At 45.7% G+C, this 15753-nt stretch overlaps 1 protein-coding gene across 6 annotated transcripts in view; it reads right to left on the bottom strand.

The window, feature by feature from the left end:
* PSD3 (pleckstrin and Sec7 domain containing 3) overlaps positions 1-10987 on the bottom strand; it is a 167623-nt gene extending 156636 nt beyond the window's left edge. For 4 of the 6 annotated variants that reach the window (XM_039543486.1, XM_039543487.1, XM_039543489.1 and 1 more), the window contains exon 1: positions 10809-10987. In XM_039543486.1, coding sequence (XP_039399420.1) covers positions 10809-10829 — 21 coding nt within the window. In that variant the 5' untranslated portion in view covers positions 10830-10987. Of the gene's footprint in view, positions 1-9367; positions 9509-10808 lie in introns of all 6 variants that reach the window. The other 2 variants (XM_039543490.1, XM_039543491.1) reach the window with 2 other exon arrangements.
* Between the last annotated feature and the right edge of the window lie 4766 nt (positions 10988-15753).

Raw genomic sequence — 15753 nt, 5'->3', positions numbered from 1 at the left:
TACAAAAGCCAGCTCAGGTTTGGGAATCTCCCTAACATCCTCAGCCGTGAAGACTGAAGCAAAGAATCCATTTAGTTTCTCCGCAATGACTTTATCGTCTTTAAGCGCTCCTTTTGTATTTCGGTCATCCAGGGGCCCCACTGGTTGTTTAGCAGGCTTCCTGCTTCTGATGTACTTAAAAAACATTTTGTTATTACCTTTAGAGTTTTTGGCTAGCCGTTCTTCAAACTCCTCTTTGGCTTTTCTTATTACACTCTTGCTCTTAAGTTGGCAGTGTTTGTGCTCCTTTCTATTTGCCTCACTAGGATTTGACTTCCACTTTTTAAAGGAAGTCTTTTTATCTCTCACTGCTTCTTTTACATGGTTGGTAAGCCACGGTGGCTCTTTTTTAGTTCTTTTACTGTTTTTCTTAATTTGGGGTATACATTGAAGTTGGGCCTCTATTATGGTGTCTTTAAAAAGGGCCCATGCAACTTGCAGGGATTTCACTTTAGTCACTGTACCTTGTAACTTTTGTCTAACTAACCCCCTCATTTTTGTATAGTTCCCCCTTTTGAAATTAAATGCCACAGTGTTGGGGAGTTGAGGTGTTCTTCCCACCACAGGGATGTTGAATGCTATTGTATTATGGTCACTATTCCCAAGCGGTCCTGCTATAGTTACCTCTTGGACCAGCTCCTGCGCTCCACTCAGGATTAAATCTAGAGTTGCCTCTCCCCTTGTGGGTTCCCGTACCAGCTGCTTCATGAAGCAGTCATTTAAAGTATCGAGAAATTTTATCTCTGCATTTCGTCCTGAAGTGAAATGTTCCCAGTCAATATGGGGATAATTGAAATCCCCCACTATTATTGGGTTCTTAATTTTGATAGCCTCTCTAATTTCCCTTAGCATTTCATCATCACTATTACTGTCCTGGTCAGGCGGTCGATAATAGATCCCTAATGTTAGAAATTTCATGCTCTAGTAAAAATATATCTATAGAGATTCTATGGAACATGTGGATTCGCTTAAGATTTTTACTTCATTTGAATCTACACTTTCTTTCACATATAGTGCCACTCCTCCCCCTGCACGGCCTGTTCTGTCCTTCCGATATATTTTGTACCCCGGAATGATTGTGTCCCATTGATTGATCTCAGTCCACCAGGTTTCTGTGATGCCTATTATATCAATATCCTCCTTTATCACAAGGCACTCTAGTTCACCCATCTTATTATTTAGACTTCTGGCATTTGTGTACAAGCACTTTAAAAACTTGTCCCTGTTTATTAGCCTGCCTTTTTCTGATGTGCCAGATTCTTTTTTATATGACTGTTTATCATCTGATCCGGCCCTTACATTATACTCTTCAGTCCTCTGCTCCTGACTATAACCTGGAGATTCTCTATCATCAGACTCTCCCCTAAGAGAAGTCTGTGTCCGATCCACACGCATCTCTGCAGCAGTCGGCTTTCCCCCATCTCCTAGTTTAAAAACTGCTCTACAACCTTTTTAATGTTTAGTGCCAGCAGTCTGGTTCTACTTTGGTTTAGGTGGAGCCCATCTCTCCTGTATAGGCTCCTCCCATCCCAGAAGTTTCCCCAGTTCCTAATGAACGTGAACCCCTCCTCTCTACACCATCGTCTCATCCACGCATTGAGACTCTGAAGCTCTGCCTGCCTACCTGGCCCTGCGCGTGGAACTGGGAGCATTTCTGAGAATGCCACCATAGAGGTCCTGGATTTCAGTCTCTTCCCTAGCAGCCTAAATTTGGCTTCCAGGACATCTCTCCTACCCTTCCCTATGTCATTGGTACCTACATGTACCACGACCACCAGCTCCTCCCCAGCACTACACTGCTAAATTCGACCTAAACTCGTAGTGTAGACCAGGCCTTAGAAACACAAACTTCATTATAAGGATCTATATTGATGGGGCTATTTAATCACAGAATCTAGAGATGGGGATGACCTTTCAAATGGAATCCTGGCCCTGCTGAAGTCAATGGAAGTTTTGCAGCTGACTTCAGCAGGTTCAGGATTTCACCCATTATGTTTTCTGCAATGGATAGATGGGCAGATGAGCACCTCACCCCACATTCCAAAACAGCTGCTGCAGTCTTTTCTGGCCCCTCCTCTCCTCCCCCACCCCTAACTTTCTTTTTCTGAGACAGCTTTGCTGAATTTGGCTCAGCATTTTGATGATTGGTGTATAAAATTCTACACAGAGTCATGAGTATTTGGACAGTAAAAAGAACAAGAGTCTCAAGAGGGAAGCATTTTAGGAGACCTGATCCATCAGAATAGTTATTAACAGTGAACCTCCTGAAGGTGCCCGATCAAGTCAGCTGCATACTACACCCAGCTACAAAAATGTATAACAAAAGATTTGTCCAAATGATTAAACAAGCTATGCATTCTTCATAAGGAAGCTACTTGGATTAGACATGCTTCTCACTGTACAGTTGTGGCATGCACACAAATGAGGCCTCTTTATGTGTAGAGAAAAACTGCATGTACCTGGTTTGACTTTCTAAAAGTGCAACAGGTGCCAGTAGATCAATAGGTGATGAAAGTCAAAGTCTTTAAACCAGCATATTCGCTCTTCACTACCCTAAGGAGTTAGATGGGATCCTACCCATACAGGACCAGTATCAAATTGTGCCATAGTCTCAGGAAAGAAATTCTTGTTCCAGTTCACTACAGCATCATCCAACAAGAGCCAGAAATTCCTGTCATTTTAATTCATAGGCTAAGATTTATAAAAATAGGTGCCTAAAATTAGACTAAGATCTTCCTTCAGATACCTAAAAAAAAAACAGCAGAGTGCTCAACATTCTTGGAAACAATATGGCCACATATTCAGGTGTCTAAGTATAGAGTTGGGGGGAGGGATAGCTCAGTGGTTTGAGCATTGGCCTGCTAAACCCAGGGTTGAGAGTTCAATCCTTGAGTGGGCCACTTAGGGATCTGGGGCAAAAATTGGTCCTGCTAGTGAAGGCAGGGGGCTGGACTCAATGACCTTTCAAGGTCCCTTCCACTTCTAGGAGATTGGTATATCTCCAATTAGAAAAAAAAATCTTATTTGCTAGGGCTGTCGATTAGTCACAGTTAACTCACGCAATTAACTCAAAAAAAATCACAATTAATCGCAATGTTAAACAATAGAATACCAATTAAAATGTATTAAATATTTGTGGATGTTTTTCTACAATTTCAAATATATTGATTTCTGTTACAACACAGAACACAAAGTGTATAGTGCTCACTTTATAGTATTATTTTTATTACAAATATTTGCACTATAAAAATGATAAAAGAAATAGTATTTTTCAATTCACCTCATACAGCTACTGTAGTGCAATATCTTTATTATGGAAGTGTAACTTACAAATGTAAATTTTTTTTATTACGTAACTGCACTCAAAAACAAAACAATGTAAACTTCAGAGCCTACAAGTCCACTCAGTCCTACTTCTTGTTCAGCCAATCGCTACGACAAACAAGCTAGCTTACATTTATGGGAGATACTGCTGCCTACTTCTTATTTACAACGTCACCTGAAAGTGAGAACAGGCGTTTGCATGGCACTTTTGTAGCTGGCTTTGCAAGGTATTTACATGCCAGATATGCTAAACATTCATATGCCCCTTCATGCTTTGGCCACCATTCCAGAGGACATCCTTCCATGCTGATGATGCTCGTTAAAAAAATGGTGCATTAATTAAATTTCTCTCCTTGGGGGAGAATTGTATGTCTCTGCTCTGTTTTACCCGCATTCTGCCATATGTTTCATGTGATAGCAGTTTTGGATGATCACCCTGCATATGTTGTTCATTTTAAGAACACTTTCACAACAGATCTGAAGAAAGGCAAAGAAGGTACCAATGTGAGATTTCTAAAAATAGCTACAGCACTCGACCCAAGGTTTAAGAATCTGAAGTGCCGTCCAAAAATCTGATCAAAACGGGGTGTGGGGCATGCTTACAGAAGTCCTAAAAGAGCAACACTCAGATACAGAAACTACAGAACCCAAACCATCAAAAAAAGAAAATCAACCTGCTGGTGGCATCTGACTCAGATGATGAAAATGAACAAACGTTGGTCCATTCGGCTTTGGATCGTTATCGGACAAAATCCATTATCAGCATGGAGGCATGTCCTCTGAAATAGTGGTTGAAACATGAAGGGACATATGAATCTTTAGCACATCTGGCACGTAAATATCTTGTGACGTTGGCTACATCAGTGCCATGCGAACTCCTGTTCTCACTTTCAGGTGACACTGTAAACAAGAAGCAGGTAGCACTATCTCCTGCAAATTGTAACCAACCTTGTTTGTCTGAGAGATTGGCTGAAGTAGGATTGAGTGGACTTGTAGGCTCTAAAGTTTTACATTGTTTTATTTCTGAATGCAGGTTTTTTTGTATATAATTCTACATTTTTAAGTTCAACTTTCATGATAAAGAGATTGCACTACAGTACTTGTATTAGGTGAATTGAAAAATACTATTTATTTTGTTTTTTACTGTGAAAATATTTGTAATAAAAAATAAATATAAAGTGAGCACTGTACAGTTTGTATTCTGTGTTGTAACTGAAATCAATATATTTGAAAATGTAGAAAACATCCAAAGATATTTAAATAAATGGTATTCTATTGTTATTTCATTGCGCTTCATTTTTTTAATTGCTTGACAGACCTATTATTTACACTGGAATATATTCTGACTTTCAGACCTCTTTTATACTGCTTTGGCATTATAAAGGCGCCTTACTGTAAATGAGGTTCAGACCCTTAGGACTTTAACTTTAGGCACCCATTTTTAAAGATCTTGGCCAGAAGTCGTGCAGTTTTAACATCATGGAGAGACATACGCCATTAAGTCTGTCTCTGAAGACTGTGCTGCAGTAAAGGGCCCGGCTGGAATTGTTGGATCAAGCACAATGCTGGGAGTTATGATTCCTGATTTCTGTTCCCAATTTTGCCACTAACTTTGGGGCTGATCCAAAGCCCATTGAAGTCACAAGATCTCAGAAGCCAAGAGCTTAGCAGCATTCAGAAAAAGCCTGGACATTTACAGGGAACATTCCGAGCTGCATTAGTAAGGATTAAAAAATAAAATGTAAGTTTGGAAGTGATATAAACCCTCATACTTCAGGGCATAAGCCAACTCCCTCAGCTGGAGGTTAGGAAGAAACATGCCTCACAAGCAAGTTATAACACTCTTTAAATCATATTAAGCCTTGTGGCAGCGAGGTTCCACCCTACTCAACAACTCCATTTCTGCGGCATGTCATGCTTGGGCTTGCTAAATACATAAAGCTATTTGAAACTGCACAGCACACATGGCTCTCTCCCATGTCACACAGACCCGCTATTCTCATTTAGCAGCTTGAGGGCTGCATGAAGTAACAAAAAAAAAAAGTAGCAAATTATATGTCTCTCAGTGAAGTTTCACATGAAAGTTCCCTAGGCATTTGTGTATGCAGTTCATGTCCATTAAAATTTACTCCAACGCAAAGCATTCTCACTAAGGCTTCAGTGGTGCATTAGGCCCTTACAGTTGGTCCTTAGTGATACTCTAGTGCAGTGCACCTGTATGTGGTTTACCCTGATGTTTACCCTTAATGGCAGAGCAGTACATTTTTAAAAGACACAGAGGCCTTTAAGGTGTCTAAGGCCAAGATTTATTTATTTTGTTTAAATCTGAAGCTAGGTTGCTGAATCAGTCTTTAGGTATCTAAGTGGATGATAGCCTGATTTCCCAGAGTGCCAAACCCTCACCAGGTCCCCCAGTGGAAGCTCCTGTGTGTGCACTTTTAAGAGTCAGGCCACTTATTTAGACATCAACCCACAGACTTAAAGCCCCACATTTGACTACCTTGGCCAGAACACACTGGTCTAGTATTCGCAATGAAAGCCACCTGTGTGCAACCACCTTCAAAAGGACGTTAATCAGACTGATGCTGAGTTATTGAACATTAGACAGTGTCCCTTCTGGCGCATACTGATTTCTGGAGGGGCATGTTTAACTGTAATAAGGGGCTTGTTTAAATCAGACTCAGCCATTAAATCAGACTATTCCAGCCAGATTCACACAGAGAGCTATCCAAGGGTAAGGAACAGGGCCAGATCAGCCCATCACTGGGCCCTAAGCACACATACACAGTTGTTGCTTAGTTAACCCTCCCACCTCCCCAGATCAGTCAGCAACTGGCTCCCACTGCACGTATACTGCCCCCCTCATGCCCATCCTCAGGGCTCTCCTGGCCAGCTTCCCTGTGCAGGCACAATTGCAGCTCCCCATTCTGTGCCTGGGGCGGCGAAGCTCTGGCTGGTGGTCTGGTGCAGGAGCTGGCCCCACAGCAGCAGAGTGGAGAAGCAGCACTGGCCACCCCACTGCCCACTCAGTTTGGGCCCTGCCACCCCTCCTTCACGATCGGGACGAGGCCAAATTTCAGTGAGTGGCATTGCAACCTAGTGTACGGGTGTTGCATCCCTGCTCGGTCCCCCCGCCCAAAACAAAAACCAAAAAAACCCTGGGCCCTCGGCATGTGCCTAGGCTGCCTAGGTGTTAATCTGACCCTGGGGAGGAAGTCTTCCCCCTTGAGAATGCCGCTTCCCCCATGAAGGAAGAAGGTATTTTTTGTCCTTTTTGAACATCTTCCTTTTCTTCTTGGGGGCAGGGGCCAGCAAGTGAATTCCAGACAAACAGAGAACGCAGAAGGGTCATGAGCATAATACCCCAGGGCAGAGCTTGGGCCTCAGCAACCACTAGCATCTGAGGAGGTAGCAGAGCAGTTGAGTCTTCCTCTATGTGGACTGCCCATGTAAGGAGCAAAAGCAGAGCCCCGGAGACTAGTATAACCCTGTGCACAACAGACCGGTCAGATACAAGAGAGTTTCCAGCACCCCAAGAGAAGTTATTGTGGTCAGTGGTGGAACAGCCAGCATCACAGTGTAACATTTGGAAAGATCACAGTAGCGCAGTCCCTTTCAGCTAGAGTCCACCTGTCTCCATGGCTCTGATAATCCTCACTCCCCAGGGGCCTCTGTGCAGCTTGGGAAGGCCAGGTTCATGGCAGCCAGTGAAAGACCATGCAACTTGGTAATCTAATCAATGCCAATCAACAGGGGCTAGTGGAAAACAGATCTGAAACTAACATGATATTTTGTGACTCTAAAAAAGAGTTTCCACAGCAGTGTCCTGGTTGGTTTTGGAAGAAGTCACTGGAGTATAAAAACCTGAAGGTTCTTCCTGTTAACTAGAATAAAGCCATATCCTGAGCCTAAGAGACTCTTGCTATTAATCCTGACATTTGTTGCTCAGTGTGTAGAGATAAATGTGTCATTGAGGTAATAACTGTATGAGCTGCTGTTATTTGAAGATAAGTCAACACTTCAGCTGTGCATTTGATAGTAAAAAAGGAAGTAGAGAACCATGTTCATTACCAGATCAGATTAGATTTTCTGTTAGATATCTGATTAATCAATGTAACTTTCCAGAGAAACCAGGTCAAATGTCCCAGAGACCGGATATGCATACCTGATCATTTAATCCTCTAATCAGATGTTGTTTATACATTCTGATTACTTGGTTTTGTAGCCACATATTAGCAGAGTACAAATAGCATCTTCGCTCTTAACTTGTATAAATCTGCTGCTGATGGACTCGTGAGGCAATGTCAACTCAAGACCTGGATAGTCTCTTTTCAGACTAAGGGTTGGGTCTTTTGAGCTTTTAGAGAACAGCTAGATACCACTCCACTACCTCCCACTGATCCTCGGTTCAGCAAACTAGCAGCACGCAGCCTCCAGAGCTGGAAGCCACTCAGGTACCCCTCCAGTCAGGGCCCTAACATATAGTCAGTTATGTATGGGATGGCCTTTAACTCCCTCTACCATCAACACTACTCCACAACCACGCACATTCAGCTTAAAACCCATCACTGGCTCTCCGGTCCTGTACCCTTTTACAGAGCTTGAAGCTTTTCCGCATTCAAACAGTAACCTGTGCTGATCTCACCTTATCAGCCATGGCTGCCAAAGTGCCTTCCCTTCCTTGGTGAAAGGGCAGCTGCATCTTGCACCATCAGACCTGGCTTGGCCACTGTGATTCACACGTTTGTGGCTTCCAGGCTGATCACTGCAACTCCCCGTGCTTGGGAATAAGCACATTGACCTTAAAGCTCTAGACCATGGAAGCAACAACCCTAGCTGCCAACAGCACATCACTCCATTGCACTTTTCATAATATGGGCTATCAAGAGCACTCATCTTGAAGACCCTACATTGCACTGGCCCAGGCTATGTAAAAGAGCCCCTCTTACTCAGGTATTGCATCCTTATTCCTCAAGAGCTGCTTTCCTAGCAACTACCCCAAAAGTATAGCACTCCTTTCCAGAGGAGATAGCTCTGAGTGCTGAGGTGTGTGGTCATTCTTAGGTGCAAACCCACTTTTTTAGCCACAAGAGCAACAGAAGAAAAGCTTGCACTCTTCCCTCGCCCAGCAACCTCTTGGAAAGGAAGGAGAAATCTAGTTTACTTGCTGGACTCCTTGCTCTATTGTCTCCAATTTGCAGGCACCCAGATATTAGTGGTAAGTGCCTGGTAACAACCCAGTTTACGCACATGCAAATGGAACAACTGGGTCCCTTAGCTACAGTTACTGAAGTCGTGTGATGCTAATTCCCACAAATCTATCAAAAAAATTCTTATATCAAGACTGGAAATTGAAGTCCTGTCATGCAAATCCACCAGACATACACAGAGATGGCCCAGCCACTGCAGAGCCATCGACTGCAGTAGCAAGCCACTCCATAGGATTTCGATTCCCTCTTTCCCAATTTTCATGGGACTACCTAGCACCAAGCCCTTAACCTTATGGTGACAGACCCATTAGAAATACTAATAGAGCCCATTTCCTCAAGCACTGCATAGGGGAAAGGATTTGGGCCATATGAATAATGCAGGAGACATACCTTTTCATATAGATTCAGAAGCCAAGTGATGCCAGAAAGAAAGAAGCCCCAACAAAGTGCTACTGCCTATATGTAGCCAGATCGTCAGATGCTGTTAATCAATGGTGTATTTCAGTGAAACTAGGACAGGTTCTTAGCTGGTGCAAACTAGCACAGCTCCACTGAAATACACCATCTCAGGATCTGCCCCATAGTTTCACTAACTGATGAAATAGCATTTCAAGGAAGCAGTTTCTTTCCACAACACTAGCTAAACAAATATAGCTCAAATGACTGAAGTGATCATAATCAGCTACTGAGAAAGAGGTGATTTGTACAGGTTTGTGAATGACAACTTTGTTAATACACCGTTTTACATTTTTCTCTACATTTTGCAGTAGAATCTTAATTTTACAAACACCAACCTTATAAACAACTAGTTATATGGACCATGTTTCCTTGACAGGGAAAAAAGTCACATAATGGAAGTGATGTTGATGAAGAACAAGTTGACATCCCTGCACATTCTGATGCCTTCAGTGCACTGGAAATCACTTTTCAGCAGTCTGAAGGACAAGAAGAAAAACAAGCAATGCAGTGCACCATACTGCAACGTATGCACCGTACCTACTGTCATTTTGAAGTGGTCACTTTTATGAACTTTTTGATTTTATGAAACCCTTAATCCCCAATTAGTTAATAAAATAGGGATTCCATTGTTATCTACTTTGCATAAAGGACCATTAGGCTATGGCCCAAGAGCAATAACATTTCCAGTTATCAGTTGCTCTCCCACACCGTTTCAGTGAGGTTTTATCTCAGATAAAGCCCCCCCTGTCCAGGGGCATCCTGTGGGGTTATGCTAACTGTTTACAGTGACATGCATCCTTTTGCGGCTAGGAGACACGGAGGAACAAGTTGTTGATTCAGCCCAAGTCTCTGCCTTGCCCCCAACAATAGACGTAATGCTAGACAGTGGAATTATGAACAAATAAAACCTGTCAATGCAGCAGAGTACACCGCCTGCTATGTAGTCAGAGTGGTAGATGAAGACACCTGACGTGACAGTAGCAGCACAACACAGAGGAAGTCCGGGAAGTTTCAACGTCTAGCACACACTAACTTCCCTGCTAGCTAAACTCAAGATGATCAAATGAAAATAGGGAGGTTGTTTCTTTTCTTTTGGCAAGACACTGACATGCGGAACACAGATTGGTACCGTGAGCCTGATCCCACTTTCCTGCCTCATCTAAAACCCCTGGAACTCCGGGGAATGTTGCCTGGGCACTAACAACAAGACAGGGTCTCTGGCGTGTTATTGTTTCATTACCAGCATTGCATCTGAAAGTAAAAGACTCTAGAAGATGGTACTGGTGGCAATACCTGCCCTTAAAACCTGATCTTCACGCGCAGCATAACAGATATTTTCGTTTGCAATACTCAAAAGAGAGCGCGATTACAGGCTGAAGAAACCTTCTGCAGAGATCAACTTCATTTTGTGCACACCACTTTCCAGAGAGCAGCTGACGCCTGGTGTGCATCCCTGGCAGCCCCGAGAGACAAGGGTCCCGGCGGGGGCGGGGGCGGCAAACCCGGCAAGTCCCGCGGAACTGCCGGGGACTGGGTGAATGCGAACTCCGGCGGGGTGCGGGCCCGGGCTCCCCCGCGCAGCTCGGCGCGCCGCCTTACACACCCGCCCCGCTTCGCGGGCCCCTGCCCGAGCCTCCCCCCGGGCGGGGCCCCGCCCTGGGGCTGCTGCTGCTGCTGCCGCCGAGCCCGGGCAGGGGACTCGCCCGCGGGCCGCGCTCCGGGCAGCCCGGCCGGGGCTGGGGGCGCGCCGAGCCGCGCCGCGCCGCGCTCCCTTACCGCGCCATCGCCCGCCTCCATCGCCCATCGCCAGCCCCAGGAGCGGCCGCGGCCGCGCCTCCCCCCGCCCAGCGGGGCTGCTGCTGCTGCCGCCGGCGGCCGCCGAACTTCCCCGCGAGCCGGCTCGGAGCCAGGAACGGAGCCGTCCCCCGGCCTCTGGGCATGTGCGAGCCTGCCGCCGCGGCCCCCCTGCGCGCATGCGCCGACGGAGCTGCTCCTGGCTGCCGGGCAGGGGGTGGCGGGCGCGTGGGGCCACCCGCTGCAGGGCTCGCGCGGGGCCAGGCCGAGCGCTGCTGGAGCAGGGCTGAGCCGCCCGTCGGTGCGTCCCGCTGTGGGGTTTGCGCACAGTCCGAGCCGCAGGCCCGGGCTCCTCAGCTGCCGGGAGACGGATGCTCTGTCCCGTGGCTGTACTGAGGCCGCCTGCAGCCGGGGCTCCCAAGAGCGAGCTGTGCAATCTTCCAGAAGTAGATAAAGCAGCAGCAACCCAGGAGGAAGAAGCACATATACCCCCTGCTGTGCAATAAGGAATTTGAGGATTACAGGAAGCACCAGGATTAAAAATACAGGGATTGGGTGTGTGCCTGTAGCATATGGCATTTAAAGTGAGAGGCTTTTCACATGCATCTAAGGGGTTTAGGAGTACAAGTGCCACTGATTTATGCCCCTAAACCCCTTAGGTGTTTTTTTTTAAAACTCCACCCAAAATAATACATGCTTAAAATGTCACGATTTCTCTGTAACCATGAGGTGCAGAAACTTGTTTTTAAATGAAAGTTGAGATTCTTATATAATCATGGGCTTCCAGGAGCTGGAGCTTTGAGAAAAACAAGTATCATGAGTCTCACAGGAGGTGGCTACAATGGCTGTAGTTGCCAATCCAGATTAAGCAGGGCATTAATTTGATTGCATTTGTCCATTATTTCCGTGCACTCAAGTACATATTGTTTTAATGCAGTGTTTCTCAAATGTGGCTACCAGGGACTTTTCTTGTGGCCACAGCCTCCTGGGATGGGGGCAAAGTACTGGCCCCTTCTGTGGTGTTGCACTTTATATGCTTTATGGAAATATGCTTATGAATATGACATAACTGGAATATGCTTTACACTAAATACCCTGTGTATGGTGTCATTAGGCAGCTCGTAATCTAGTAAGTGTGTTCATCCTATTTGTTTCCATGTATTATTTCTATATCTGGAGTTAGGAGAATAAGATATAAACTTGTATCACTGATGTAAACATATTATGTGGAGGCCATAAAGGGTGCTCCAGAAACAATCAGTTGTAAATAGCCTTAGTTACTTGAAAGCCTCCCTGTGTACGTGTGGGCCAGCCCATGGGGTCTTACAGTGACATGTGACCATGTCACCGGATAATGAAATCCATCTTAAATCTGATACTTTTCCATTTAAAAGGAGGGGTGGAGATACAGAGAGACAAAAGATTCCCGCCTTGTGCCAAAGCTATAAAAGGGGGTGGAGCAGGACAGAGGGCAGCCAGTCATGAAAAACACCCTGCTTACCACCTAAGATGTCTGCTGGATTTAACAAAGACTGTACCAGGGGAAAGGATTATGCCCAGACTAGGAAAGAGTCTAGTCTGTGAAAGAAGCTTATTGGAACATCTCTGAGGGTGAGATATTACCTGTAATCAGTTTCTTAATGTATTAGGCTTAGACTTGTGTGTTTTGTTTTATTTTGCTTTGGGACTTTGTTCTGTTTGTTATTACTTAAAACCACTTAAATCCCCCTACTTTTATACTTAATAATACTTAATACCTGGGGTAGAAAACAGCTGTGCATATCTCTCTATCAGTGTTATAGAGGGCAGACAATTTACAAAGTTACCCTGTATAAGCTATATACAGAGTAAAACAGATTTATTTGGGGTTTGGGTGCTGGGTGCTGGAGATAGGTAACCTGCTGAGCTGTTTTTAGTTAAAGTCTGCAGCTTTGGGGGTGTGGACCAGACCTGGGTCTGTGTTGCAGCAGGCTAGTGTGTCTGGCTCAACAAGGCAGGGTTCTGGAGTCCCAAGCTGGCAAGGAAAACGGACTCGGAGGTAATTTCAGCACATGAGGCATCAGTCCCAATGGGGTCTCTGTTACTGAACCCGTCAGTCCTCCCTCTCCCTGTTGCTCCTGGATGCCCCACCTTGGTGTTGATTACTGGGGCTGCCAGCAGTGTTTGCGCCCTGCCCCCCTCGGGAGACACCTGAGGCCCAACGCTGGAAGAGCAGGCACCCAATGAGTTCACCTTCCCAGGGGTGGTGAGGCTCAGGCTTTGGGTTTCAGCCTGGGGTGGTGGGGTGGCAGGCTCTGGCCACAGGGCTTTGGGCTCCAGTCCCAGGCTCCAGCTGCTCAGCAGCAGGCCCTGGGCTCCGGCCTCAGGGCTTCAGGCTCTAGCGCCCCACTGCCTCCCTTGGCCCCACCATCCAGGGCTTAATTTTCCCCCCTGCTTTCCAGTGCTGATTAAATCTGCTGTGAAAAGTGGTATTTGTATGTTTGTTAATATCACTTTTCACAAGGAACTTACTAGCTAGCAATAAATAAATTACAATAATTTGGATGTGCATATTTATTTGTTTTTTCTAAAGCTAATTAAGTATTGTGATGAAGTGGGACTGTTCGTACTGGAGGCTGGGTACAGATCCTAAGTATCTAGCAGCAAAAGTCCATGCAGCCAAATGCCTGAAGTTCTGTCTCCTAGCAACTGATGGCCGGGCCCCTCCCTGCAAAGGTGCTGGCTAAAGGTGTTGGAGACAAAGGGGTCAGGTGACCTCATAGCCTGGGAAAGAAGCTGAGCAGAGAGGACCTAACAGGGGGGATCCGGTTATCTGTGCCTGCAAGACCTGTGTTGGACTGTATTCCTGTCGTCTAAATAAACCTTCTGCTTTACTGGCTGGCTGAGAGTCCTGGTGAATCAGCAGGGAGCCCGGGGGTGCAGGGCCTGACTCCCCTATACTCCGTGATAAGTATCTTAGGGAAAAGTGTGAGCACAGCCACCAGCAAGAGTTGGTGGCCGCACTCTGAGGCCACCAAAAAGTTTGTCCTGAGAACCCCTCTTTTCATGGGACTCAAAAAGTTCACTGCTGGGGCTCATGCTGTGACTAATAGTGATGATAGGCTAGTGAATTAAGTTGTTTTCAGTTAACTTACTCAATATTTTCTCCCTTGTATTTTTGTGATATTTCACTTGATTTTCAGTTCATGAAACTTAAACAGTTATCAGCAGTGTGTTTCAGTGGTACCAGTTTTTGAAGTTGGCAGTACCATAGGTTCTAGCAAGAAAGTTTACTTCAGGGTTGAGTCAGCACCGGTTTATAGTTTGAGCTTGATCAGGTTTATGTCTGAGAAGGCGCAGTGATGCAGACCAGGTGCCAGCTCATGCCAAGGCAGCGCTGAACAGTGACAGATGCCTAGCTGGAAACCAGGCTGGCACACCTGTGCGTAAGTATTATTAAAATAGATACTAGAGTCATAAGAACAGCTTTAGACTTTATGGAATGCTTGTAGGATGCTGCATGTATTAATCCTACTTATAAATATCTGTATCCCATGTTGTAAGGTAACATTTCCTTGGTAACTCTAAAAACATTGGCTAAGAGTGTAAATCCCCCCCAGTCAGGGGAGAAGCATTGCCAAGTGTGAAATGCTAGTTCACCACGAGAGGTGTTATGTTCTCTCCAACAAAAGAAGGTCTGCAGCCATCAGATAAACCATTGTGGGCAAAAGACATTGTTGATTGCTTCTCCCCCCTCCACCCCACCCCGAAGAGGCTGCATGCACAAGCTCATGTCCCATGACAGCTTGAACACTGGGGGACGAGAATAAAAGTGCCTGTTAAGGTGAACTTGGGATCTTTGTGCTGCCTGGACTCTGAGGGGCAAAGATTCCTAAACCCAAGAAGGAGATCCCCCAGCTGCTTGGCTTGGGTTAGCCCCAAAGGACATAAAACTTTGCTTCTTATAGAAGCTTCCGTTACCTTTTGAACTGAAGATTGTACCTCATTTGTGTGTGTTTACCGGTACTTGCTTTAACCTTGTAAATAACCCTCATTTCTTTTTCCTAGTTAATAAACCTTTCGATTCTTTGTTACAGGGTTGGCTGCTAGCATTGTCTTTGGTTTGAGATCTGCATAAAACTGACCTGGGGTAAGTGACTGGTCCTGTGGGACTGGGAGTAACCTGAATATTGTTGTGATTTTTGGTGTATGGGATCATCTATCTTGGGCAGGTTTCCTTGGGGAGGCAATTCTTCCAGCCCCAGAACCAATCTCTCTCTCTTCTTTCCCCCCAAGCTGTTCACAGCCTCTTAGAACACCTACCAGGACCCTGCACAGGCTTCAACCCAGGTCTTCCATCTCCTGGGCCAGGCTGTGAGCAAGTTACCTCTTTTTCAGGGATCCTACCCCATCTCAGACTACTTCCCCTGCAACTTCTGCAGCCACTCTGCTTCTCTACAGATCTTTCCACATCTCCCTTCTCACAAAGCCACGGGACCTGCTGTTTAACCTGCTCCCCTCCCTTGCTTCCTTTGCATCACAGCCTCCAGAATGCCTGGCTTTAAACAGGCTGAGACCCAGGAAGAGGAGTGTTGGGCTGCACCTGCCCTTAAAGAGCCAACACACCCTGGCAGAGGAAGCATCACCTTGTACCTATATTCTTTTCTCAGCCTTGTTGCATAAATTGTACCCATTGGTGTGCCAGGGTCAGCAGTCGAGGAACCTGCCCCCTTACCGTCTGTCCGGAATCGATGCACACCATTAATCCCAAAGACAAGGGACAGATTTGCTTGAGTAGCTCCATTCCTGTGTAAGAAGACCCGGGGTTAGTGAGTGCACACATGCTGGGAGGTATTCACTGTGCGGATGGCACCCGGCTCCACCTTCTTCCCCTGTCTGACCCAGCTAGGGCAGTGGAACAAATAACCCAGGACACTGGGCTTAGAGA

The sequence above is a fragment of the Mauremys reevesii genome, linkage group 6 (assembly GCF_016161935.1).
Source record: "Mauremys reevesii isolate NIE-2019 linkage group 6, ASM1616193v1, whole genome shotgun sequence".
Lineage (NCBI taxonomy): Eukaryota > Metazoa > Chordata > Testudines > Geoemydidae > Mauremys > Mauremys reevesii.
The sequence above is the reverse complement of the archived record's forward strand: the minus strand, read 5'-3'. Positions and strand labels throughout refer to the sequence as shown.